At 44.6% G+C, this 24,521-nt stretch overlaps 2 protein-coding genes across 9 annotated transcripts; one reads left to right on the top strand and one right to left on the bottom strand.

Moving 5' to 3' along the window:
• Window positions 1–1,186: 1,186 nt before the first annotated feature.
• On the bottom strand, window positions 1,187–21,013 carry ACOX1 (acyl-CoA oxidase 1). 2 transcript variants are annotated; one of them, XM_030462043.1, is made up of 14 exons: window positions 20,807–21,013; window positions 19,550–19,709; window positions 14,179–14,339; window positions 9,464–9,571; window positions 8,823–8,942; window positions 8,160–8,275; window positions 7,808–7,977; window positions 7,339–7,501; window positions 6,191–6,381; window positions 5,768–5,947; window positions 5,054–5,159; window positions 4,828–4,971; window positions 3,783–3,989; window positions 1,187–2,778 (listed from the first exon to the last, which is right to left on the bottom strand). In XM_030462043.1, exons 1-14 carry the CDS (start codon window positions 20,916–20,918, stop codon window positions 2,728–2,730), a joined length of 1,989 nt encoding a protein of 662 aa, XP_030317903.1. In that variant the 5' UTR covers window positions 20,919–21,013; the 3' UTR covers window positions 1,187–2,727. The 2 variants fall into 2 exon arrangements, with proteins under 2 accessions (XP_030317903.1, XP_030317901.1); XM_030462041.1 differs by lacking the exon at window positions 14,179–14,339 and adding an exon at window positions 11,322–11,482 and having other exon boundaries at window positions 20,807–21,012.
• TEN1 (TEN1 subunit of CST complex) lies at window positions 20,188–24,249 on the top strand. Of its 7 annotated transcripts, none has more exons than XM_030462050.1 (4): window positions 20,188–20,245; window positions 21,708–21,808; window positions 21,914–22,071; window positions 23,409–24,249. In XM_030462050.1, exons 2-4 carry the CDS (start codon window positions 21,723–21,725, stop codon window positions 23,543–23,545), a joined length of 381 nt encoding a protein of 126 aa, XP_030317910.1. In that variant the 5' UTR covers window positions 20,188–20,245; window positions 21,708–21,722; the 3' UTR covers window positions 23,546–24,249. The 7 variants fall into 7 exon arrangements, with proteins under 7 accessions (XP_030317910.1, XP_030317906.1, XP_030317908.1 ...); XM_030462046.1 differs by lacking the exon at window positions 20,188–20,245 and adding an exon at window positions 20,965–21,054; XM_030462048.1 differs by lacking the exon at window positions 20,188–20,245 and adding an exon at window positions 20,982–21,072.
• The last annotated feature ends 272 nt before the right edge of the window (window positions 24,250–24,521 follow it).

Here is a 24,521-nt window from a genome sequence, read left to right on the forward strand (position 1 = left end):
TCCTGTTTGCTTGTACTCAAGTTACTTCCAGAAAATCCATGGGGAAACATCAGCCTTGGAGATTTCTTCACCTGTGAACTCATCTACCAGTGGCTTTCATCGAGTGCTGCAAGCTCCTGTTGGAACACGGGCTGCTTCCAGGCTTCACCAGGAGGTGGCAGTTTTTGAGTCCATCTTTTCAATCAGTCTGCAAACCCCAGTCCCAGGCTGCTGCTTCCAGTACCCTCCAAGAACGGTGTCCCAGGTATCATTCCCTGGCACTGAAATCACTTACACTGAGCACAAGATGCTCTGCACTTGTGGAAATGGCACGACAACTTTCTTCCAGAGGATCCAGAGCCATCTGACAGACTTTGAACACTGTTTGCTGCCTGTGAGACACAGCAAGTCCTACCAGGTTGTGGTATCACCATCAACAGCAGCAAGATGCAAAAGGGCACACAATGCCCTCACCAAGAACAAGCACAGCATTTGCTGTTACAGCACTATATATTAAAAAAAAAAAACTAAACAACCCAGGGGGAAACTATTTTAAAGAAACAGCTTCTATGAATTAAAGCTTCTGCTGCAAAACAATTATTAAACCTGCTGCTGGCAGTGGAGATATTTCCAAAGAGCCTGGATGTGGCACTCAGTGCCATGGTCTAGCAACCACAACGGTGGTTCAAGGGTTGGACTTGATGATCTCTGAGGTCCCTTCCAACCCAGCCAATTCTGTGATTCTATGATCTTCTGCTACCTCTGAGCAGTAACAGCAGTGTGGCACAGGCAGCTTTGCTGGCAGGCAGTTTTATTCTCCCTGTGGTTGTGGGCAGCAGCAGCAAGGGCTGGCCTGGAATGCTACAGAGCAAAGGCAGCAAAGTCAGGCTAGAAGTAAGACAAATGAAATTCATCTGCTTTAAGGTCCTCTGAATAATCCATTCTACTTCACCCATCACTCTAAATGAGATCCACTGAAGGCAATGAATGAAGACATTTTGTCTGAAAACACATTTTTGTAATTTATTAGATCTGTACATACAGTTAACTAGTACTGTTGTCACCAACATGTTTTTAACCTGCTCCTCCATCATCCCTCCTCACATCAGCAGCCTGCTCTACTGAATAAAGAGAAGGCAAAGCCCTTTCCCTCCCCTTTGGTATCCTGAACAGCAGTGGTTCTATTCAACTTGAAAGACTCAGCAGCCAAAAGGCAAGTTTCATTATTTTATTTAAAATTAAACATTTCTTTCTGTTCAGCGACTGCATGCAGAGCCAAACATTGTGTCTGATCATTGTTAGTGCCAGGAAAAACTCCTCCATTAAACCTGATCCAAAATTAAGAGACTTCAACAGATACCAGAGCTGTCAGAGAACCAGCTTCTCAGAGGTTGCCTCAGGACTGAGGGATTTGGGTTTATGCTGAAGATTTTTACCATTTTTAGCTCAAAGCTGCTCTTATCTCTTGCAAAGGGGGGTGTTATTGTTACTGGACAGAGTTATTGGTGTTGAAAACCAGCAATGGTTTTGATTAGTTGTAGTTGATTTCAGTGGGCTTCAGGAGGTTCTGTTAAAAGCTAAGTCTTCCATCTGTTAAACCCAGACAGCACTGTGCAAGTCCCAAGTCAATACATAAAAAAACAAAATCAAGCAAATCAGAGAAAGCTCCTTGGAAATGCATTGATAGGAAAAAAAAAAACAAACCAAACCACAAAACAAATCCCAAACAATATGGACACTTCAGTTGGGATTGTCATTTTCTTGAAGAATGCCTTTAAAAACCAGAATATCATGCCAGAACATTCTGAAGACCCAAGGACCTTGGTCAGCTGATTTCTACCCTCAAATCCTGGCTTCATCATTCCAGGTCAAATTTGCACTTTGTACTACTTCATGTGGTTTTTCACATCAAATCACCATAATTAACAGTTGTAAAGTGCTTCAAGATAGTGCTACAGAAATACTAACAGTTAAAAGAAGAGCAGAGCACCTATTATCAGCACCTCGCTGGTTATTACTACTTGATCATTTTCCTCAGAGCAGCATCACTATATTCTCTTTTGACTTACTATTAACAGAGAGTCAGGTGCCAGTGTTGGAGGTGGCACACAGGCAAAAGGAGTTTCTGCAGGGCAGTGCAAAGAAAGAAGTACTGGAACACATGCAGATGTCTTCTAGAGAGATGAACGAAGCAGAGCTCCAGAGAAGGATGGGTGTTCCCAGCTCCATCAGGAAAGCAGGGCCACATGCAGATTCAGGTGCACAAAACTAAGCAGGAGGCTTTCAATAGCACAAATATTTGCCACACAAGGTGGTGCTAACCTTAAAAATAAAGAAAATCAAGATGCTTTTTGGTGGGAGGACTTAACTGCTCGTTAAAAGCTTTTGCCTGAGCGCTGTTAACTTCTTAGTAGTAAAATCCTGCTACCTTTCCAGTTAACAGTGATTTCTCTCTAGTAAGCAGCTTCACAAAAGCAATGCTTGTATCAATCCATAAAGCTTTCCCAGATTTTTAAAAGGTTAATTTTACCATCATAATTGCACTTTAAAAACAGGCATCAATTCCTATGTGCTCTCCTCAAACACCTCCTCGATTTAGAAAAGTGGAAAGAAAGGCTACAATTATTCACTGTCCTACAGCTACCAGGATCTGAAAAAATTCATTTAGGTGCCTGAGGGAAGGATGTGAACACCCAGGTCTCAGGTCAGGAAAAATGTGCACTTAAAAATAATAAAAAAAAAAAAGTTTCACAGCTTGGCTTGCATCGGCTTCAGGTGTTTGTGGAAAGATTCATGAACCTGTAAGAGGACAAGACAGTGGTTACAACAAGGTTAGGCTTGAGCTTTGAAACAGGTTTCAGCTGCAGAGTGTTTTTATACTGAGGAAAATGAAATCAGAGGCACTGGAGAGACTTTGGAACACTCAGCTAAGTCCTGTATCCGAGTGTCTCTATGACACGTGGTTGAGAACATGAAATAGCTGCCCCACTCTTGTAAAAGGAAAAAAAAAAAAAGAATGGAAACTTCTCATATTTATACAGACAATTCTTTGGCATTTTCATTCAAAGCAAACTGGCAGAGTTCTCCTAAGGGGACTGTAAGGAAGTTCCTAAGCCTCACTGGCTTCAGAAGCACAAAAAATTGAGCAAGTTCTGGTGCAATTTAACTACAATCACAATCATCACAGTGTAGGAGCTAAGTCTGTCCAAATCAAATAAGGCCAGTAAAGGCCACTGGGACAGGATTTAGAGTTCTCTTTAGACTCTTAGAAGAGGGACACTGACTCCTCAGCTCAGTTTCTTTTACTAGCTCAGCTGTAGCTACAGCCTTAGTGCAGCTGTGCAAGATCTGGCACTTTAGTGCTACATGAGAGCTATTTATTTTCTTCTTTATTTATTTTCTTCTCCAGTTACTACTACTGCCTGAAGGCACTGAAAGATTTGATAGAAAACAGGTAAGGCTTTCACAGTTACTGTCACTAAGCAGAATCAGCAACAAATAATCTTTTCTTTTAAATTTAATGAGATTATCAACTGCTTCTCTAGGCAGTGCATGATTTCCTCCCTAAAGTGAGCTGCTCAGAAGTATTCCACAAGGATGCATCTGAGGTACCTTTGGGAAATGAATAAAGAAAGTATCCTGAAAGCAGAGGAGCAGCAGGTTGCTAGTGTTGGTGCATTACCACGAGTGACTCTTTTCCCCCCCTCCATCAGTTACCTCCTGAAATCACTGATCAAAATTAACAACCTGAGTTATTTCTCTGGGCAGGTGTGACCAAAGAGGAAGAAGGGAGGTTTCTTTACCTGTGTTTTGTTCAGTGGGGATTTCTTTGCCCACTCAAACATGTTCTCATAGACATTGCCATCATACCGGCCAAGCACAGAGCCCAAATGTACATCATGGAAGTCAAAGGAGTCAACCAGGGCTACTGCATTGGGACGGATTATAGCCAGGAGCTCCTTCACACGCTGGTTCACTTGAGTAACTTGGGCATCGCTCAGAATACCCGCCTGGGGAATGAAAACACCACCAGAGATCATCAGAAGGGTATGGAAGCTGCAAGAACCTTCCCTCCCCTGTGCCTAACACTGGTCAGCCTTCCCCCAGTCAAATATCCAGCAGCTCATAGAACACTTGTCTTCTTTTCCTAAGTGCTAATCAATCAAATCAGCAATCTGCCAGGTGGTGCAAGCAAAAGGAGATGCCTAGCACAGCCCACTGTGCTGCCTGGCTGTTTCATCCTTGAGTGCCTGTATTTTAACACTGGTAGGAAGTTTTCTTGAAAAATGTGCACACAAGCATGTGGAATTCTTCTGGGCTCCAGGGAACATTTTGGTAAGCAGCAAAGAGGAAACTGGGAAGATAAAACATGCCATGTCTGCCTGAAGATAAAATGCTGCTGCACAAATGCTGCTGCAAGAATGAGGAAAAAAAGCAACTTGAATCCATTCACTGAAAGCTGGTTTAAGATTTGGAGATGAACATCCCCCTATCTTGCACTGATTTACAAATGCATGCAGCTCTTACAGCACACCTAACTTGCTCCTTGTTTTTTAACATACACTTGGTAATAACTGGAAAACACTTAAGCTAACCTAGACTGATGACATGTTACATGTTACCATTTATCATCCAACTCTGCTTCTCATGGATCACCAGGGAAGCCTGGTGCCACCAGGGGCACCATGGATCACCAGGGGCCTTCCATCATACCTGCAATGCTAATGGCCTTTTAGAAGTCAGCAGGTCAATCCTTACGCCAAAAAATTCCTGCAGCTTAGCATTTAAAGCATCTTTGCAAACAAGGACTCTGACTGTAGAAATTGGGAGTGTTAGAAAAGGACCAACCTGTAAGAAATCTCCTGTGTTCTTGCTGATCCCATAGAGTGCATACAAGAGACACAGCTCAGTCAGGACAGCACGGACAGCTGCATTACTGACCTCAGGCAGCTTTGCTGCAAAAAGCTTCACTACCACATAATGACAGTGTGCCTACAAGAAACAAGTGGAAAGTGAATCAGGTGATGAAGAGAAGAGAAGCTCTTGCAGCACACTTCACAAGTACATCACTGACCTCAGAGGCTCGCACAAGATCAACAGAAGTTCTGTTCCAGGCATCCTCCTTGCTCTTTCTGTGGTTCAGTTCAGCTTGCAAATTCTCTGCTGCAGCTTCTACAAGCCTGTTTCATAACAGGAAGAAAGACAGGGAGTGCAGTCACACCATTACACTGAACTGACATGAATTTCTGTAGTCTAACACATCATCCAAACTCAAGAGGTCGTGTGCCATGACTGAATACATTGCCTGGAGTGAGCAGCCGTGGCTCTAAAACCCTTATCATCACTGCTGGAACTAAAACACTGCTACAGAGGGGTATGAAGGCATTTGACATCACATATGTGTTGCCTAAATACCTTCTCAAATGTACATTCTACTCTTACACTTCTTTCACGATAGGCTTTAATATCAGGATTGCACCTCCGCAGATAGATCTCTGAGCAGTTTGAATAATGTTGGTATTTGTATCCTCAAATGTATTTACACAACAAAAAGACATTTCAAAATGGAACAGAGCAGAGTAAACAGGCTATGTGTAGGCTGTGTGTATCCTCTTGTAACCTGATGATGCAACCTACTGAAGCGTGTCACTTGAAAGCCAACGCACAGAGCAAAGCTTTGCAATTGGCACCTTGAGAATCTAACCCTAAGAGGGCAGCACCTCACTACCATCTCCCCAGACACTGAGTTTTACTGGTACTTGGCTCATTCTGGTCAAGGGGAACTCACCGGGCAGCACGTGCTTTGTAGGCCTCTACCAAGCTGAGGGGATCATTGATCCGCACGGTCACAGGCCGGGCAGCCACGTGCTGGGGCTGAATGCGTTGCCTGGAGAGGTCGTTCAGGTAGGACACCATGCCAGTAACCCTCTGCCCAGAACTAACTTGGTTGTAGCTTTTGACAAGGAATCTGAAAAGAGAGACAACACACAACAACTCTTACTCGTGTGTTGTCTGAGATGTCATCTCACCTAAGGTCTGACTAGCAAAGAACAGCTGTAGGCATGCACAGTTCTGTCAAAAAACTGGGCAAGGGACAGGAAAAAAAAAGAGACCAGTTTCATGGTGACAGAGGACACTCTTCTACTCATCACTTCAACAACAAAGATGGTGATGCCAAGGCAGGAATGCCTCTGGACAGAAGTTACCACACCTGGCTGTCTGCAGCATCATGACAGTGTTTTCTCCCTCGTAGGTGCAGGAGGGGGTGAATGTGACATAGATGTCTGGAATGCCACTGCAGCGAGAGTAGCCATGCCCCCCACATGCCATCCGACATTCCTCAATTCCAGCATTGGCAGTCCAGGAAGCAAAGGCCTTCAGCCCTGCTGTCAGGGCATGGAGCTAAGGGACAAAAGCAAAGCCAGGTGAGATTTTTATTTTCCATTCTTAGCCTGCACACATACACACTAAGTACTGCAGCTCCCAGAAAAAAAATAGAGCCAACATCATCCTTCAAGACAAGAGGGCAGGGTCTCAAGTTGTGCCAGGGGAGGTTTAGGTTGGAGATGAGAAAGAATTTCTTTCTGGAGAGGGTGATCAGGCATTGGAATGGGCTGCCCAGGGAAGTAGTGGATTCTCCGTGTCTGGAGATCTTTCCAAAGAGCCTGGATGTGGCACTGAGTGCCATGGGCTGGGAACCACGGGGGGAGTGGATCAAGGGTTGGACTTGATGATCTCTGAGGTCCCTTCCAACCCAGCCCATTCTATGGTTCTATGATTCCAATGTCCCACAAGGTCTTATTTTTCTTGTAACAACTCTTTCCTGAGCTGAACTATTTATACAAAAGACTCTGCACATGTCCAGACTTTTTTGAGTACTGCATCCTCTTTATTTTCCATTGTCTGTTGTCACCTTAGATTCTCAAACAGAATTCCTAGCTGAAAACTAACACCCTACAACTCTGACCCCTCCATATAGTACCTGTGATCAACACACCAGTTCTGCCCTAGTGACTTGGAAGAACAATCATAAACAATCAAGCAGACATACTACAGCACAAGCCTAAGACCAGTATTAACTCTGCTCCCCAAGCAACATGCCATCTTTCCTGGAAAGTCAGCTTTTAAAAAATATATTCAGAGTAGCTTTCTCATTGTGCATTACTTCTTATTTTTTGTCAAGAGCTGCTAAATGAATAGAGCAAGTGAAGAAATAAAAGTCACCAGCACATACTTGGCTTGTGATCTCTGAATCTAAAAAATTACAAGACATCTCATGGGAGAGAGCCAGAACAGCTTGAAACCCTTTCTCCCATGCTGTAAAGAAAACTTACACAAAACAAACAGAGGACACAGTACCTCTGGCAGCTCACTCAGATCCCCTTCATTGATGTCTCCACTGATACGACGATAGGTGTCCTTTATGTAGGCCCCCACAAAGTGGAAAGCATATGCTGTTGCCAGGAGAGGAAAGAGTTTGTATTGTTGGGTCTGATAATCCAAGATCTGGGGTTCTGGTTCCCTAGAGCAAAATACAGATGAGTAAGTCTGCCAGTAGCTAGGAAACTGCTGTGAAATCCTACTCAACCCTCAGTAATCTTTCCACTTGCATAGTACCAGCTGCATCCCTACAAAGCCCAACTGCCTAAGGCCATGCAGCAAAACCCTCTGCCAGGAGAAAGGCAGCCTGGGAGTTAGGAATGAGAAGATTACTCTGATGAAACAGAAACTATCAAGCACCAAAGCTAAGAACTACAGTCCCTCTTTCCCTTTGTGTTTGGGAATTCTCCTTCAGCATTGAGGCTGTTCTTTTTTTTACTGCACTTACCCTGGCTTCAGCTCAGACTGGTGTCTGACTGCACTGTAGCGGATGGCAATGGTACAGGCTCTGGACAGGGACTGAGCAGAGTCACCAACAATGAGAGATCTGATGAACACCATGGTCCCATAGGTCAGCTTGTCACTAAGTGGTTTCACATAGGTGCCATCTGGTTCAACCTACAAGAAAAATCAGAAAGAAGAGTGTTTTTTGAATCTCCTCTCTTTTACACGTTCACATCTCAGGCTCTAAACTCCTCAAGTAGCATTTACAAACAACACACAACCTTGTGGATACACTATGCAGCCCCACAAGAGCAGCTGAAATACCCATTTCTAGCAGCATGTGCTGAAAGCTTTACCTGAGCATATTTCATCAGCATGTTTTCCCGAGGAATTCTGAAGTTGTCCATTTTCAGGTACCCATTATCCATTTCATCATACCCAAATTTTGGCCCAATGTCACCCACTGTAATACCTGCCACAGACAAAGCCACTCGCATTAAGAAACAGGAACTAAACACCACATCAGAAGTTCAAGGTTTCTCCAATAAAGAGGCTATTTAGCTTTCTAGCAAGTCCTGGCAGTGTTAGAAGCAACAACTAATGAGGACATGAATCTCTTCGATAGAAACTGAACATAAATGCATGGGGATCTTCATAATTTACATGCAGTCCTATCACAGAGTCACTGGGAGAGCTGTTTTTAAGAATTATCCAGCTCACTTCTAGTTATAGCACAATGGAAGACATCTTTCCCTTTCCAGAAGTAGGACATCCTGCCCCACAGAATGCATAGCTGGGAAACACTGGGACAGAATCAAATCCCAAACTGTTCTTCAAAGCCTCATAGGAAAGATGATTTAGTTTCTCCCTCACAAGAAAGACTCTCAAAGCTTTAACTCCTGTGACTATCACCTACTGACTAGAAGCAGACAGTGAAATAAACCCTGTATGTTAACAAGATACATGCAGGTGAATAGATAAAGTGCTCAGTGAGTGCTAAATCCTCAACAGATGTTTACCTGGCAGAGGTTCATGGGTGCCCAGCTGCCGTATGGGAACAATGAAGGCATGCAGCCCTTTGCACTGGCCCTGGGTGTAGAGCTGTGCCAGAACAATGGCATGGTTTGATGTCTTTCCAACTGCAAAAGGGGTGGGAGTCATAAGGAAAAAAACCAAACAGCTGTAAACATACTTATTTACACAGTTTCTCTCCCTAAAGCAGGATCTGAGATCACATTAACCAGATGGTGTGTTAAGAAAACCAGAGTTACACTGCTGGTTATCATCTGAATTCTACAGCTAAACAAACTGTGGTGCTCAAGCCAATGGAAGTTGCACAACATGAATCTCTTGACTCTACAACACTGAATCCCTGGCAAATCTGCCAGTGGAGCTGAAGGTACAAAGATTTTGATAGAACTGAACAAAAATTACACCAAATCCACACAGCATGAATGCTTCTGAGAAACAATTCAGAGCAGACAAACAATCCAAGCTTTTAGTGGGCTCTAATAAATCTGCTACTTCTTGTGCAAGAGTCACAAGTTGCCAACTCTGGCCCAACTTTCAACCATCATTCTGCAAATATAATACACCTAACATCAGCTCCCTAAGGTTTTCCACACTTCTTCCAGATTTAGAGACACAGTGATGCACTTACGTCCACCTGGCCACCACTTAATGGAGGTCACAGTGGGGCTGTTGAGGATGAATTCCTGGGTAGCAGGGTCATAAGTAGCTGTAGTTTCTAGACCCCGAAGATGAGTTCCTGAGAATGAGCAAACACATTGTTTTGGCAGAAAGTCAGTCACAAAACAGAGACAAGGACAAAAGTGGGCAATGGAAAATTGAACTCCAGTAGTAATGTACAAATTTCAGCTTTGCTTTTAGGCTGTACAAAGGGCTCAATATCAACCAATGAAGGAAGAACAACTGAAACTCAGACCATACTCTGGGACCTGAAGCCAATTCTCAGAAAACATGGTGGCTGGTTTTCCCAGTGGTCTAAGACTAGTTTTCTGTGCACCTCCAACGTGGCACTTTCTTGTTATTGCCCACCAGAGGCCCTTTCTCAGTTTAAAGGGACCATAAAATCCAGGCTCACATGGATTTTGCTAAACCTGCAGTCTGATTCAATTGCAAAACAAAAATCATGTACTTTTCAGCCACAAGATGAAATCAGTAGTGTTCATCATCTCTTCATGCCCTCACCAGGCCTACACTCTCCTCTCTTGAGGGAACAGCTTCTCCCAAATGAGATCATCCATAGCTCTAAGACAGCAAGTAAAGGCATGGCAAGGTATTGATGCAGGTAGATGAAGAGACTGCAAAAAGATGAAGGGAACAATTCCAGGAACACTCTTTGTCTTCCGTCCCCAACTCTTCACTCCTCATGAGCCTGCCTCAGCATGGCATTGTTCTTGTTTGTGTTAAAAAAAAAAAAACAACCCATAAACATCCCCAGGCTTACTTGCTTAAACTAGATGAGCTGTGAGTACACTTGACTGACAAAGCAAGAGCCAATGACTCTACACAAGAGCTTCAGCATGAAGAAGTTCAACTTGATGCAACCACATTTCCAGTGCATGGAGTTAATGTCAGACTTCCACAGGCAGCTTAACACAGACTTACTTTGCTGGGAAAGGGTCTTCAAACCTCCCTACTTGCAAGAGATTCTCCACAGACTTGTAGTTACTTTATGCTTCATACAGTCTCTACATTCCACTTCAGCACAAAGGTGAATCCTGTTCACTTTTAGAAAATAATCCTCATCTGCAGCTCTCAGATGTCAAAATGAAAGTTTCCCAAGGCATAATATCCTCCCTTTGAAACCTGGATTAAGTGTTGCAATCACAATACTGCTGGAGTTACCAAAATCCATTTCAAAGCTTAAAAAGCAAAGGAATAACAACAAAGAGCAAAGTCTACTTGAGACAGAAATTTAAAAAACACATTTCACAGCCCAATTAAAAAGAACACAAGGGAGTGAATTAAAGAACTGGGGGAATAAAGCTCCCTGCAAAACATGAGCATTGGAACCAAGTCATCCACATGTTCTCCAGGTCAGTCCCAAGGTGACCAGCAACTCTTACTGGTTCTGGCATCTCTTTCAGTACCTTAAAGCTCTGTCCTTTTGCCTTCACACTGAGCTTTAAGTAAAGCAAAGCAGAAATCACACTGGATAGAATGGTTAAGTGTAGAAATGAACAGGTCTCATCAAACTGACATCACCACAGCTCTATGCAACATTGTGTACTGGTCTGAAAGGCACAAGAGGAGCACTCACCATGCAGGTATTTAGATACAGGCATCAAATTCTCCCACAGGAGAAAGACAAAGGGCAAGCAGCACGTGGCATAATGATCTATTAAGGATTTCAGAGGTAGTTCCCTTCTCCCTTTAGCCACAGCTGCAGGTGAGGAGGCTCTGGGGTGAACAAACCCCACTTTGCCAGGCAGGGGGAATCCTCTGCACACAAAACATTCTTACAAATTAGCATTTAGCAAATGTTACTGTACCATGGCCCATTTCAGTCTGGGCATAAGTGCCAATGATCTCCAAGTTCCATGCAGGCATGAAGAACCGATCCTGCTGCTCTGGGGTGGCCTGGGTGAGAAGGGTAGGGAGGAACATGCCCAGGTGAAGGTCCAGAGGCTCAGGGCGTCCACGATGAACAAAGCTGTGAAGAAGTGTTATGGGATGGGAGTGTGAAGGGAATGTTATGGGAAGGAAGCAAGCATGAGGATTCATGGTGGAGATTCAGGAAGAGACAAAAAGAAAACAAAATGATTCATGTGTAAATCAGAATTCAGCAAGTGCAGTTCAGAAAGCCAGAGCACTGTCCTTTACTCAGGCCTGAATGGCATAAAATTACACTTACTCTGAAATAAACATGCTGCAATTTCTTTCAAATAATAGATAAAATGCATTTGCAACATTCCTGGATGTTTGATGCACTGTGATTGACAAAAAAAAAAAAAAAAGGATGAATTCAAAGCAAAAGAAAGACCAGAGCTTCCCTATGGTTTGGAAACCAGAGAAATATCAAAGTTAAATGGGCTGAGTCAGAACATTTGTTGAAAATGTGATCTGGCTGGATGCAGCAAGCCTTCCCCCAAAGCTATGAATTCAACTTTTTGTTTGGTTTTTTTGTGGGGTTTTTTGTTTGGTTGGTTGGTTTTTTCCTCTTCTTTTTTTTTTTTTTTTTCTTTTTTTTCATTTTTTTTCTTTTTTTACCCCAATGGGTCGAGGGTAGAACCTGGTAAAAGTTCCAGAAAGAGCTGAATTTTAACTGAATTTCTTAAAAAAGAAGTCTTGGCTACCTGTACTGTCTATTTCACTTTTTAAAAAATTAAAGATCAGAGCCCAGCATATATTCAATTCAACACAACTCCCTTCACCTTTTCTTATTTCTAAAAGCTCCCTGAAAAGGACAGTGCTCTGTATGTGTAGGTCACAGTTATGAACATGAACAGTGTGGCACCAAAGCCAACAGTTTCAACTTGTAAACCACCACAAAAAGTCTCTCCAATTAAACCCATTTCATTAGAACTATTCTTCCTCCAAGATCTCTCAAACACCACTGTTGGGTAGTAAAGTTTTTCAATATAAAGGATTAAAGCTTTAAATATTGATATAAACTGAGGGTCAGTACTTTCTGTATAAAGTCTGTCCATCTGGCACATTTATGTGTAAAGTAACTGATCTTTGGCAGAAAAAAAGTTTTATATATTTAAATAAGAAATTAATTATGGAAGTAGCATTGATCTGAGCTTAGCTCAAACTCTGCTGGGATTCTTATCAAAGTGGGAAGAATGCATTCTTGTGTTACCTCTAAAGACACATAGATATGAACTAGTTTTATCCTTAGAGCTCCCCAAGAGCTGCAGTTCTTGGATATTCTCAGGCATCTACAGATAAACTCAGCAACCCAATAAACACAGCAGCAATGCTTTCTGAGCTTTGTGACTGAACAGCAACCAAGATCAACAGGGAGCTGATGGGTATCAGGAATTCCAGATTTTAAGTGAGTTCAGTGCTGGGAAGAAGTACACAGCTGACAGTTAAAGCAAAGAAAATCCTTATTTACTAACAATAGCTACAAGCCACATAGAAACAGTACAGTATTTTCAGTTCTCCTTTTTATTTAATTTTCTACCCTGTGCTATTTGTTATTTTTCTCTTTTTTTTCTTTTTTTTGAGATTCTTTTTCACTGTGGAATGAGTTAAAACCAATCCAGGCTATCAAGTAGGTACTCACTAAGATAAAGGAAGATAATAAGTGTCAAAATTCTCATTTTACCACCCAAAAAACCTGAGAACTACAAGAAATCCAGATCACCAAGAAAGTGAAGTGATCGAAGGGGAAATAGTAATGAAACCAAAATCACTTTGGTGTGGATGTGTGTCTGATTTAAAGAAGCTGGTGTGGAGAAGCAAACAAGGTTAGGAGGTATTGATTGCAGCCATCCATTGCCTCAGCTCCCAGTGTCAAGGTAGGTTTGCTCCCTCCATCTCTCACACAGAGCAGATTGTTCCCTCACTGCATCTTCTACAGATGTTCCAGGTACCACGAGTAAGGAACTGAACACCCAAGCAAGTGGCATCAGCTTCTAACTTCAGCAACTGCCCAGACTTGCACATATCCTGCTTACCAAGTTTAGATGCCAGCACAAACACTGGAGTCTTTGGTCTGTTAAATTATTTTCACTGGTATTTTACAGCCATAATTCCAGGTTCTGGGCTAAGAGACTCTTTTCTGATCCATCGAGCATTCTTCCATTTGAAGAAGTAAAAGTTATTCCTACTAATGCTGAAAACAAGATGTTTGTCTTCTTTGAAACCAAGATCTTTCCATGAAGTTGAGCAGTTGCAATGGAGTAGCATCTGGAAAAAAAGTGCTTGGGGCAAAGCAAACCTTACTTTCAAAAGCAAAAAGGTGCAATTTCACCCTGCTGCCCTGCATCTCCAGGTATGCTTCTGACCAGCTTTTGTAGGCCAGTCTTACACTGTGAACTCTGAGATACACATGCCCCAAGTTCAGGCAAAAATAAACCCCACAGTATTGTTGACTGAGACGTTCCAACCAGTTCAAGTGAAATTCAGATTTGTAGGGCTCACAACAACCTTCTCATCTTAAAACAAAGGTAAACAACTACAAAGCCAGTGATCAGCTAAGAGGTGCAATCTGGAAAAGACCAAAAACTGACTCTGTGATGGTTAGGATGTGAAATGAAGCAGCTGTCTGGCTGTAAACATCAACGCTTAGCCAAACTATTTTACCTTTCTCCTTTTAGATTTACCTAGGAAGCATCATCAATTCAGAAACTGGAGTTACAGAAAAGAGGTTACCCATCCATCCCTGCAGGAACTAACCATGTCCCATTTCGGTTTGGGCGTAGGTGCCAATTATCTTGACTCCACGGACCAGGGGCAGCCATTTCTTCTTCTGAGTATCAGTCGTTTGGGTCTCTAAGGTTTTTTGAAACATGCTGAAGTGGAGACCGAAAGGTTCAGGAAAATTGCCCAAGCATGTTCTACAGGAGAGAAATAGAGGGATCTGGATCTCAGTCTTACTGTTACTGTGATCCTGAAAGGCTTTTCTCCAACTGTAGCACAAGTTAATCTCTTTACCTATTTCAAACTTTTTTTTTTTTTTGTCCCACAAGCAGCCCCCAAACCTGGAGGCATTAGGAGCAATGCTAATGGGGAAACAAATGTTTCTTTCAGGCGTTTTCTTCGCTCCATGAATCCTGCTGGTGCTGGAAAAGACACTATTGTACAAAGATTTACAAGCAGAGGACATGAAAAAAGGAATTACTTTCTCCCCCATTGCTCAGGCTTGGGTAAATAAATCCCACTGCTGCTGGTAGATTAGAACTAGGCCACTGTTAGCTAGAATCACTATGCACTGAAAAGGAAAAAGCTGCTTAGGTGACCAAATGCTTCTCAGAAGCCCTGTTATTACCTGTAGCTGCTTCTATCAGTTGTGAGATCAGGAACTCACCTTCAATTAAAATTACTGTTAGAGGCCAGTGCTGAAGGGAATTAAAGGAAAATCAGACATTATCAGTGTGCTTCATCAAACGAGAAAGTATTTCATGAGAGAAAGCTCCACTAATTTTGCAGCCACGACGGCAGGAAAAGCACTAATTAAAACAAGCTCTGTAATGCAGATGTGCTAGAAAGTTCCACTGTGTAAAAGCTCAGTAGTAAATGACAGCATCTTCCCCTCAACATCTGACAGGGTGAGCCATTGTTTCATCTTCAATCTACTGGACAAGAATGCTTATTCCATCCAAAACCTAAGATGAAGAAGGAACATGAATACAAGACCTCTCAGACCCACCCAAGATACTCTACGAGGAGAGTATGTCCTTCCACCTCCAGGTATCAATACCTGCCCAGGGAGCACCTTTCAGTTTGCTGCCACTCTGCATTGCACAGGGGATGCTATGCAGATAATTTGTCAAATTACAGCAGCACTCATGGTTGGCATCTTACACCATGCCTGGGATGAATGCTTGGGAGCAGAGAGTAAATAATTGATAATTAAAAAAAGAGATCCCTACACAAATGGTGAAACTCAGCCTTGGAGTGAGAGAAAGCAGGACAAAGCAGCATCACTGAACTGCACACTGAAGATGCTCATTTTAAATGACTGAATGAACCATAGATTTATTTTTTTCCAGGACCAAAACTATTGTAATCAAGTAATCTAATGCTGGTGATTACTGTATGAGCTGTGCTTCAAGCTGGTGTGTGTGTGTGCTGGTGTAGCACCTAGAGTTCTTGGAACAGAGGCAGACAGTTTGCTTACCAGAAAATATTCAATTGTCTACAGCAGCCAAAGTCATCAGAGCATAAAAATGCTACAAGGACAGGGAGACAGAGGGTTTTTCAGCATTCTTGTGGTTTCCTGTGTGGGTTATTCTTTTAGTCCAGGACCCACACAGCAATTGCAGCACCCTTTACTTCCTCACTGCCTCTGGCACAATTACTGCGCATCTCTCTACTGCTTGGGTCCAAAAAAGACAAACCTACAGGGAGAAAGTGAGTGTTGACTTTGAAATACATTGTTTCCAGGCATCTTGAGAAGAGCATGAGCAGTTCTTTGTGTGTTCTCATTGAAAGAACTTGTGAAAAAGGTGCAGCACATGGTTTGCTGTCAGAAAAATCAGGTCAGACACTGCTGCTTTGAAGGCAGTGCTCCAAAACAAAAAGAAAAAAAAATTCTTAAAGGTCACATCAGCAACCCTCACTGCCTATCAGTAAGTTTAATCACAAGTCCACATATTTCATGCTTAACTAGCCCCTTCTTTGATAGGAGCAAGAAGAATGACATTTTGCAAGTGGATACTTTAACATCCCTGTGTCAGGAGGTCACACTATTCCACTGATTACACATGCAGCATTTGAAGAGCTCTTTGCATTAACACAGCAGCACTGAAAGGCAGCTCACTTCCAGCAGACCTTTCATCTCTGCATACTCCCTGCTAAACAATTGGGATTTTTCTTAACGTGCCTTTTAACAACTTGAACTACAACCTGAGAGAATCCCATTTTCCTCACAACATGTGAAGGGAGGCACCACAGGTTTCCTATCCTTCAGTTTCTTTCTCCCCTCCCACTTTCTACATTCCCATTGGGCATTTCCCACTACCCACACACCTCCTTCTCCAAAGGTGCATTGTGTAACTGCTCCAAGTACTTTGCTACAGCTAGCAATAGCCATTTGATCACTGACCAAGGATTTGCCTTCTGGCTCTGAAGTCAGACTTGCTACAACCACCTGTGAGCCAAGAGGAGGGCTGCAGCTCCAAACCCACCTACAGGAGAAGGATGTGGAGTAACACACACCTTTGGCAATACAGATCTTTCCAAATTTCCAACACCACCCACACAATCCAAAACAGTGTGATAGCTCATTTGTGAAAGAGCAGGGCACAGCTGAAGCAAAGGATATGCTTTCAGGGTCTCCAAAGCTAAAGGAACACTTTGCAAAGACATTCTCAAACTGCAGAACTGGGTCACAGAACGTGGACGTCTCCTTTACAGGTAAAACCACAAGCAAACTTCTACTTTTAGTAGAAGCATATCTGAGTATGTTTAATAACTTTTAGTGATTCCTCAGTGGAGGAGCAGCAGGGCACATGTCTGACCTGTGCTTACTGGGCTTCAGAGTTAACAAATGCTATGGCAATAAAGCTCCTTTTTGAGCTGCAGCAATAAATCCAACTCAGATTCATCCCCTCCAAGTTATAACAGTGGCTAGTAGGGCCCCTGCTAGTTTTTGTGGTTAGACTTGCTAAAAGCTACTCCAAGTCCTTATTTCAGTGTTAAAATGAGAAGGAAAATGTTCACAGGAAAAGTGCACATTCATACAATGCTTATGAACACAGGAATCATCTGTTGACTTGCAGCTCTTGGATCTCCTCTTCTTCTGTGCCCAGTTTCTCCCAACACTTTTTTCACTTCTTCATTTAACCCCATTTTCCTCAGTGAAGGTTATTTAAACTTGAAGGTGAAATCAAACTGACCAGGTTACTCTCTTCTCTGGGTAGCACTACACATCAGAATAACTCCCCATTTTTCATGCTGATGGACACTGTGCATCACGCTGTGTACATTGTGTGTCAGACTGTAACAGAAACCTTACATGCTGAAGGCTGCTGGCCTCCACAAGCTGCAGTCACAGCAGCAACTGTGACTGACATGTTAAGACACAGGAAGAACTGACAAGATGAGAAGCCATTAAAGTAATTTTTAAATGTATATAACAGATCCTCTCATGTTTTGGAGTGCAATCAGCTCTTGTGGAAACAGGGAGGACCATTCAGTTCAACATGTCACAGCATCAAGTGTTTCAGTGTATCTGCAGGGTACCTGAAGGCAGAATTCCTCCTCACTTATTGATAAATCAAGCTATGGGGTTGGTCACTCAGGCCACAAGGGTACCTAGTGAAGTTCTGGTAGTATAGAAAAGCTACAGGAAAACAACCAGCTCCAAATTCTCAGAAATTGCTTATGTAAATAAATCTGTGTCTTCTGTTTAGGGATAATCAGAAGGCATGAGGGATTATTGGCAAAATATCTTCAAACTTCTGAGGGTCAATCACAATAAATAAAACATGACACCTGAGTCAAGAACTGCCATGTTTCCAGGAATGTCATAACACCAAATCCACTCACTTTTCCAGTTTGGAAAACTGAATAAACCCAAGCACAGCTTCTCCAGCTCAGCCTTCACACAAATGCAGTCAGTCTACAGTGATTGTAATTACTTAGAAAAGTCTCAATATCAAAATTAGAATTAACTCTGAAAAAAAAGTAAGCCTTGCCCTCTGTTTCAGTTTCAGATGATGAATTGTGATTAGTCACACCTGGTGATTCATATCACTTAGGATATGGATGTTATTTACTGATTTTTTTTTTTTATGAAGCTTTAATTGATTTCAAGTAAAAAATTGCTGACTCTAGGTTTGTGGAAAGGCAAAACTACAACCTGGCATTTGACTACTTCAGTAAAGTCCTGTTCTCATAAAATGCTGCAGCAATGCTACCAGAAAACATCACTTACATTGCAAAGCCCCTAGAAATTCCCCAGCTGCTACACTATAGACATCTCTGAATTTTCTCCACAAAAATAACTGAAGAAACTTCTCTTATCATCTCCAATAACCCTTGTGCAGGAAAAATTAATAATTAACTTTTGCCTGAATAATCCAGTACAGCCACTGAACTTTCTTCTTGCTATCACTGCCCACTGATGCCCATTTTCAAAAGAGCATTTACATTCCTTCCACAAGACCTTTCAGGACACAGGAGGGTCAGTGCAGAAGAGTGCCTTTGAAATTCAAACTACAGCAGACAAAATGATTTCAACTTAGCTCCAATATTCATGCCCTGAGGCCAATGCCTGCTTTTCCACAAATGCAGACAGAGAGGGCTTGTCATGCTAGCAGTGCATTATTTAATGTACAACGTTCATTTAATGTGCCAGAGGATATACTCAGAGTATTACAGCCAGATTTCTAGAGCTCTGTAGCCTCTCTGTGTAGCAGTTTGATTATATCTGAATATGTTTAATAGAATTAAAGGGATAAAGATATCAGGGTCAGAAAACAAGTTCCCTGCTAGCTGGAAGGAATGATGCAAAGACAGTTTTATTTTCATTAAGTTAATCCAAGGATCATACTATCACATAAATAAAAAACCATCAGGGAACCACTAAAGCACCAGGAACTTGGAGGAGGGTAACAGTTATAAGTGATAGTAATAAGCAAGAACTTAAAAGCTATCTTGGAACATTTTTAAGTATGTCTGTAAGGTCACTTTATTAAGTCTAAGTGCAAAGTGAATTAATCAGCTTGAAGTCTTTCTAGCAGAAAATGCAGCCTCATCAGACCTATTCAGATTCAAAGTATCTCCATATTTTTTTTATTCCTTTTGAAAAAAAAAAATCCATCAGACAAGTCCCTTTTATCTTATTTTTTTTTTTTACTTTCTGCACCTTCTATAATAAAAAGGGTATAATTATTAATGGTGCATTTCTAGTCAAAAAAACTAAGAAAACACAATATTCAGGAGTCAGGGTTTCACCTGAAGTCCACCAAAGCCAAGACTTCAGTGGGTCTCATACAGGTTTTTAGTTTCCTTTGGACAGCAAACATAGGCAAAAGGCCAACTCTCACATCCTTGGGGATGACTGAAGGACACACAAGGAGCAAACTAAGCAGCAAGGTACCTCTTAAACCAGTAGATCTCCTCGGGATCTGCAATTCCATATTCTCTTAATTTCATCACCATCAGAGCACTCTTCCTGATGGCTTGCTCATAGCGTTGGCTACGGGACAGGAAGTTCAAATCCTCGTGCTGGAAGTCAGGGTCATTAATAACCAAGGCCTCTGGAGACAGAGCAGAAGAGGGGAAAAAAAAAAAGTTAGTTTCCACAAAGCTCAGCAGACAGAGGGTGAGAAACAACTCAGCATTTCACTTGCTGTACCTCCCTCGAGGTACAGAGAGGAGCAAATTAAACTAAAGGTTAATGGAATCAGAAAGAAGTCAAAGCTCTGGGAGACAGGGGCCCTAGCAAGAGACCACTCTCCCACTCAACACATAAACCACAATGCAAAAGTGTTCTGGATTTAGGAGGAGGTTAATTCACTGATGAAAGACCTGCAGGCCCTCAGTAACAATCTCAAATCACCATCATTCCTAACAGGGCAGACTGCCTCATGAACTTTGATCCCCATTCTGCTCCATGCAGAAGGGCACAGCTATTATTCCCACCATACCGACTGGAAACCTGAGTGCCAGTGACTTTTTGTCTTCCCTTTGGCACACAAGTTGCACAACAGCAGCTTCTGACAGTCCCACCCCAGCCGAGGCTGAGAAGAGAGCAGAAGTATTTCATTAACCTCACTCATAATGGTGCTGGCAGGTGAGAAACAGGTGATGAGTGTGCTGTTGGGCAAGAGGGTGCTAGGAAGGGAAAAGGAGGGGAGAAATGCCCGGGGGATGTGACCTCTCACCCTCAGGAAAAAGAGAAGTAAAAGGGCGAAACAGACGTAAAAGGACATTGCTCTCTCTCAGGGCAGGGGGAAGAGATGGGTCAGAGACAGGACACTGCTCCCCTCGCCCATGGGACAGAACCCCCTCCTCTCAAGCGGCCCCTCCACCTTCAAGCCCTCTTCTCACAGCTCCCCCCCTCTCCCCAGACGCTCCTCCCCACCGCCTCCTCCTTTGCAGCCTCTTTCTTTCCCCACCGCCTCCTCCCTTCCCTCCTCTCCCTCGCCCCACAGCTTCCTCCCCCCTCACCTCTCCCGGGACGTCCCCTCCTCATCAGCGCCTCCCCACACCCCTCACCGGGCTCTCCCTCTCCCCACCGCCCCTCTCTCGGACCTCCCTCTCCCCCCCCCGGTTTCCCCTCACCTCCTCCCCCCTCCCCGGCTCCCCTCAGCGAGGCCCCCGGCCCGCCCGTTCCCTCCCTCCCTCCCCTCACCGATCTCCTTGCGGCGTCGGGTGCGCTCAGCGCCGCCATCCAGGATGTGCGTGAGGAGCTCGGGCTGGAAGGTGGCGGCTGCCCGCTCCCTCCTCAGGTCCGCGTTCATCATCGCCCCGCAGCCCCGCACCCGAACGGACCGGACCGGACCGGACCCCTCTCCGCCGCTGCTCCCGCCTTTACCCCGCCCCGCCGCCTGACGTCACAGCTCCGCGACCGGCCCCGTGACCGTGCGGGGCGGGCAGGAGGTGCGGGGCGGGCAGGAGGTGCGGGGCGGCGGCGGCGGTCGGAGCTGTGGGCAGGAGGGGGGGAGGGGGGGTGAGGCCCGGCTCGTCCGGTATCGGCTGTGAGGCGGGGCGTGGAGCAGAATCCTCGATCCGCAACCGGGAGTTTGGTAACTAATTAATTAGCTGCCTCCTTCATTAAGCGCCCGTCCGGAGTAGTGCGGGAGGCAGCGCTGAAGCTGCGGGTAACGGCACCGGGGGCTGAGCGTGCGCTGAATGTGCCGCGTTTGGGGCTGGCCGTGCATGGAGTGGCCCCACGCAGTGTGAAGAGGTGCATGAAACACCATTTAACCTTTCCGGGCACATCCAGACCCTGAGAGAGCGCTGGAGGGGCTGCGGGGGTGTGGAGGGGAAGGTGCCCCCTGTTCATAGCAGGGTGCACAGGGACTGAGCTGCAAACAGCACTCTGCAGCCCCTGCACCGGGGGACTTGAACTGCTGAGTGACCTGCCCTGGTTCTGGTCCTGCTCTGGCAGGAGGGGTCAGATCCGATGATCCACAGAGGTCCCGTTCAACCCCTGACACTTGGTGGGACCCGGGCAGGGGTGGTTTTGAGGGGCAGTGTTACCTGGGATCCAGAGCAGGGGGGATGAACTCTCATCTTTTGCTCTCCTGCAGGACCAGTTGTGGGTGATGCTGCCAAGTGCTGGTGTCTATTACTTCCCGTGGGAGATCAACAGCTCAGTGCCAGAGGGGAAGGCACTGAGGACATTTGGCAGGTGAGCAGGCCACCCCAGTCTCCTGGCAAGACCTTCCCTTCCCTGGCTGACCCCCCTCACTTTGTATCTTTGCACTGCTGAGCTTCTCACCTTGATGGTTCCCAGGTTATGCTGCTATGACCTGGCCCGGTCCAAAGCCATTCTCACTGCTCAGCACAGCTCAGCCCAGTACCAGGTCTGTGTTGACACTGGATTTGTGGAGCCTTTCCAAGCCCAGCTGGGATCTTGCTACATGGTCCTGGGAGAGGCTGAACACAGGGAAGGTAAATACTCCAGGAACCAGTGTCCTTTGCTGCTGTTCCTGCCTCGTCAGCTCCTTCTTGGCTCCCTGGGTGCATGGTGAGACACATTGCCACCAAGTTTAGCATTGGCCAAGGCAGGCTCATCCTGTGTGGCTGCCTCTGGTCACACAAGCCTGTGCTTCAGGGCAGGAGCAGCCCATCTCTCCCCATTGACCTCAAGGAGAGCCACATTTGCCTTGGTGGAAATCTGAAGCTCTGGCACAGATTTTGTTGGAAACATGAAGTGCCTCAGCAGCATCACTGAGCTGTGAAACCTGTGCTAAAGCCTTCTGGCATCCTTGTCAGGCAGCACATCATCTTCACTCCAAAGGTGGCTGATTGCAGTGATACCTCATGGTATTGCTGGCTCTTTTTGCTGCACCCAGCTGGCTGGGTTGGTCTTTGCCATCCTTGAAAGGCTCTAATTATATCCCTGCCCTCCAACACAGGGCCAGAGGAATGCAGGCAGGCTCTGGCAGGCAGGGCACCCTGTTGTCCTGGGGTGTCCTGAGTGTTATTCCAGCTTGCACAGTGCTCGTGTGGGCCGTTGATCTGGGCAGGGCCATGGGATTGGGAAGCAAATCCCAAGTGTTGGCTGGGCCACACTTAGTGACAAGTATTCACATCCTTGCCATTGAAATCCTCAGTGGCACCATGGCATCTAGTGAGTAACCTGCAAAGCCACTCTGTGAAATGGCTTTAGGAACATGGTATTTTGGTCATCAGGAAACAAGTTGGCCCCTTGTTGCAGGGGTGGAAGGGGAGCAGGCTGAGGTGCTGGCTGTGTCACCAAAGTTTGACCCCTTTTGTGCAACCATTTGAAAGCCACTGATGAGCTGTTCCAGTCAGCACTGAGCCTCTCTTAAGCCCGGCTTTGTTCTGTCCTCATCTCCACAGAGGCATTCAGAAAATGAGCCTAAACCCATTGCTGATGCTCCTTAGGGAAAACCCAACTCCATCCCACCAAGAAGCAGACAGATGCTGCCTGGCAGGCACTGGCACTGACATATCCTGGGCTCAGCACTCCCCAGAGCAAGGAGAGAGCAGTGTCAGTCACTAGCATTTTGTAGCCAACAGGGCAGAGAAAGCATGTCACTCAATTAACTTGCTCAGAGGTCACTCAATTAACTTGCTCACGGGTTACTCAATTAACTTGCTCACATTGGTGGAGGCACGTGGCTGGTCCAGTCTCCTGCAAAGGTCTCAGGCTATGGTTAGTTGGCCAGCTGGAGCCATCTGCTGCCTGAGGAAACCTCCCTGCTGCTGAGCTGCTCTGTCTGTTCCTTCTTTCTGCAGAAACTTCCTGTTTATATTCCCAGGTGAGGGTCTGGTGGTGAAAGCACGAATATTGACATGTGTGGAAGGGATGAATGTGCCCTTGCTGGAACAAGCCATACAGGAGCAGAGGAAATACTTCAACGAGAGGCAGGAACAGATGGGAAACAGGACGTCCTGACAGCAGCTCTGAGACCAGCCATGGGCTCATTCTTGTAGTACCATTTGCAACAAATATGTTAAAAATAAATTTAGAAGGTGGGCTTGCAACATACTGCTTTTTGCCATGGCAAACAGCAAAGTCACTGAGCAGGGAAGCATTTGAAGACTGTGAGTCAGTACAGTACTATGGGCTGTCCGTGATGCTGGGTGTCATCACTGAAAATAGCTCTGGGAAGCAGGTTTGTTGTTTGTTTAAAAGGGTGGTTAAGTAAAGGGCACTTTGGTGATACTGTTCCTTTTGTAATGCAAGGCTTGGAGACATCAGGAAAAAAATTCTCTGAATAGTCAGGTTAAACAGCTCACACCCACCAGCTCTGCCCAAACACTGGGGGTCACCAGGCTGCTGGCAGGGTGGAGGTAAAGGGCATTAGCACAGAGTTCATTGGTCCCATGTGGCTGTGGGTCCATGAATACAGCATTTGGTTACCCTGACTCAGCTGCCACACAGGAACATTCCTGGCAAGACACAGATCTGGACTGAACAACAAAGAAACTAGAACAAAGAGTCACTATTTTCAGTAGCAGCTGCTTCAGGTTTTTGGGAGCATCCAAAGAAAACAATTACTTCAGTTCTAAAATAAGTATTTGCTATGCCCAGAGAACCACCACTTGAGTTCCTTAACACAAGTAAGTTTTGGACACCTTAGGTCACTGGTTTTTTTTAGCATCTAAAGGTTTTGATTGATATTTTCCTAAATAAAGATGAAAAGAGAAATCAGCCTGTCTTGTATTGATTAAAAACCACCTCGCAAGGCAAATACATTAGGCCCTCCAGAAACCCATGGATGATGTAAGAAAATACACAGTTTTCCTCCTCCCCCTAAGAACTGGGTGTGTAAGGAAAGTGCTTTGCTTTGAAAAGAGTTGCAAGAGAGGAGATGAAGTTACATCAGAACCACTCTAAGTTTAGGAACGTGGTGCCAGGTGCACATCAC

Source organism: Calypte anna, chromosome 18 (assembly GCF_003957555.1).
Source record: "Calypte anna isolate BGI_N300 chromosome 18, bCalAnn1_v1.p, whole genome shotgun sequence".
Lineage (NCBI taxonomy): Eukaryota > Metazoa > Chordata > Aves > Apodiformes > Trochilidae > Calypte > Calypte anna.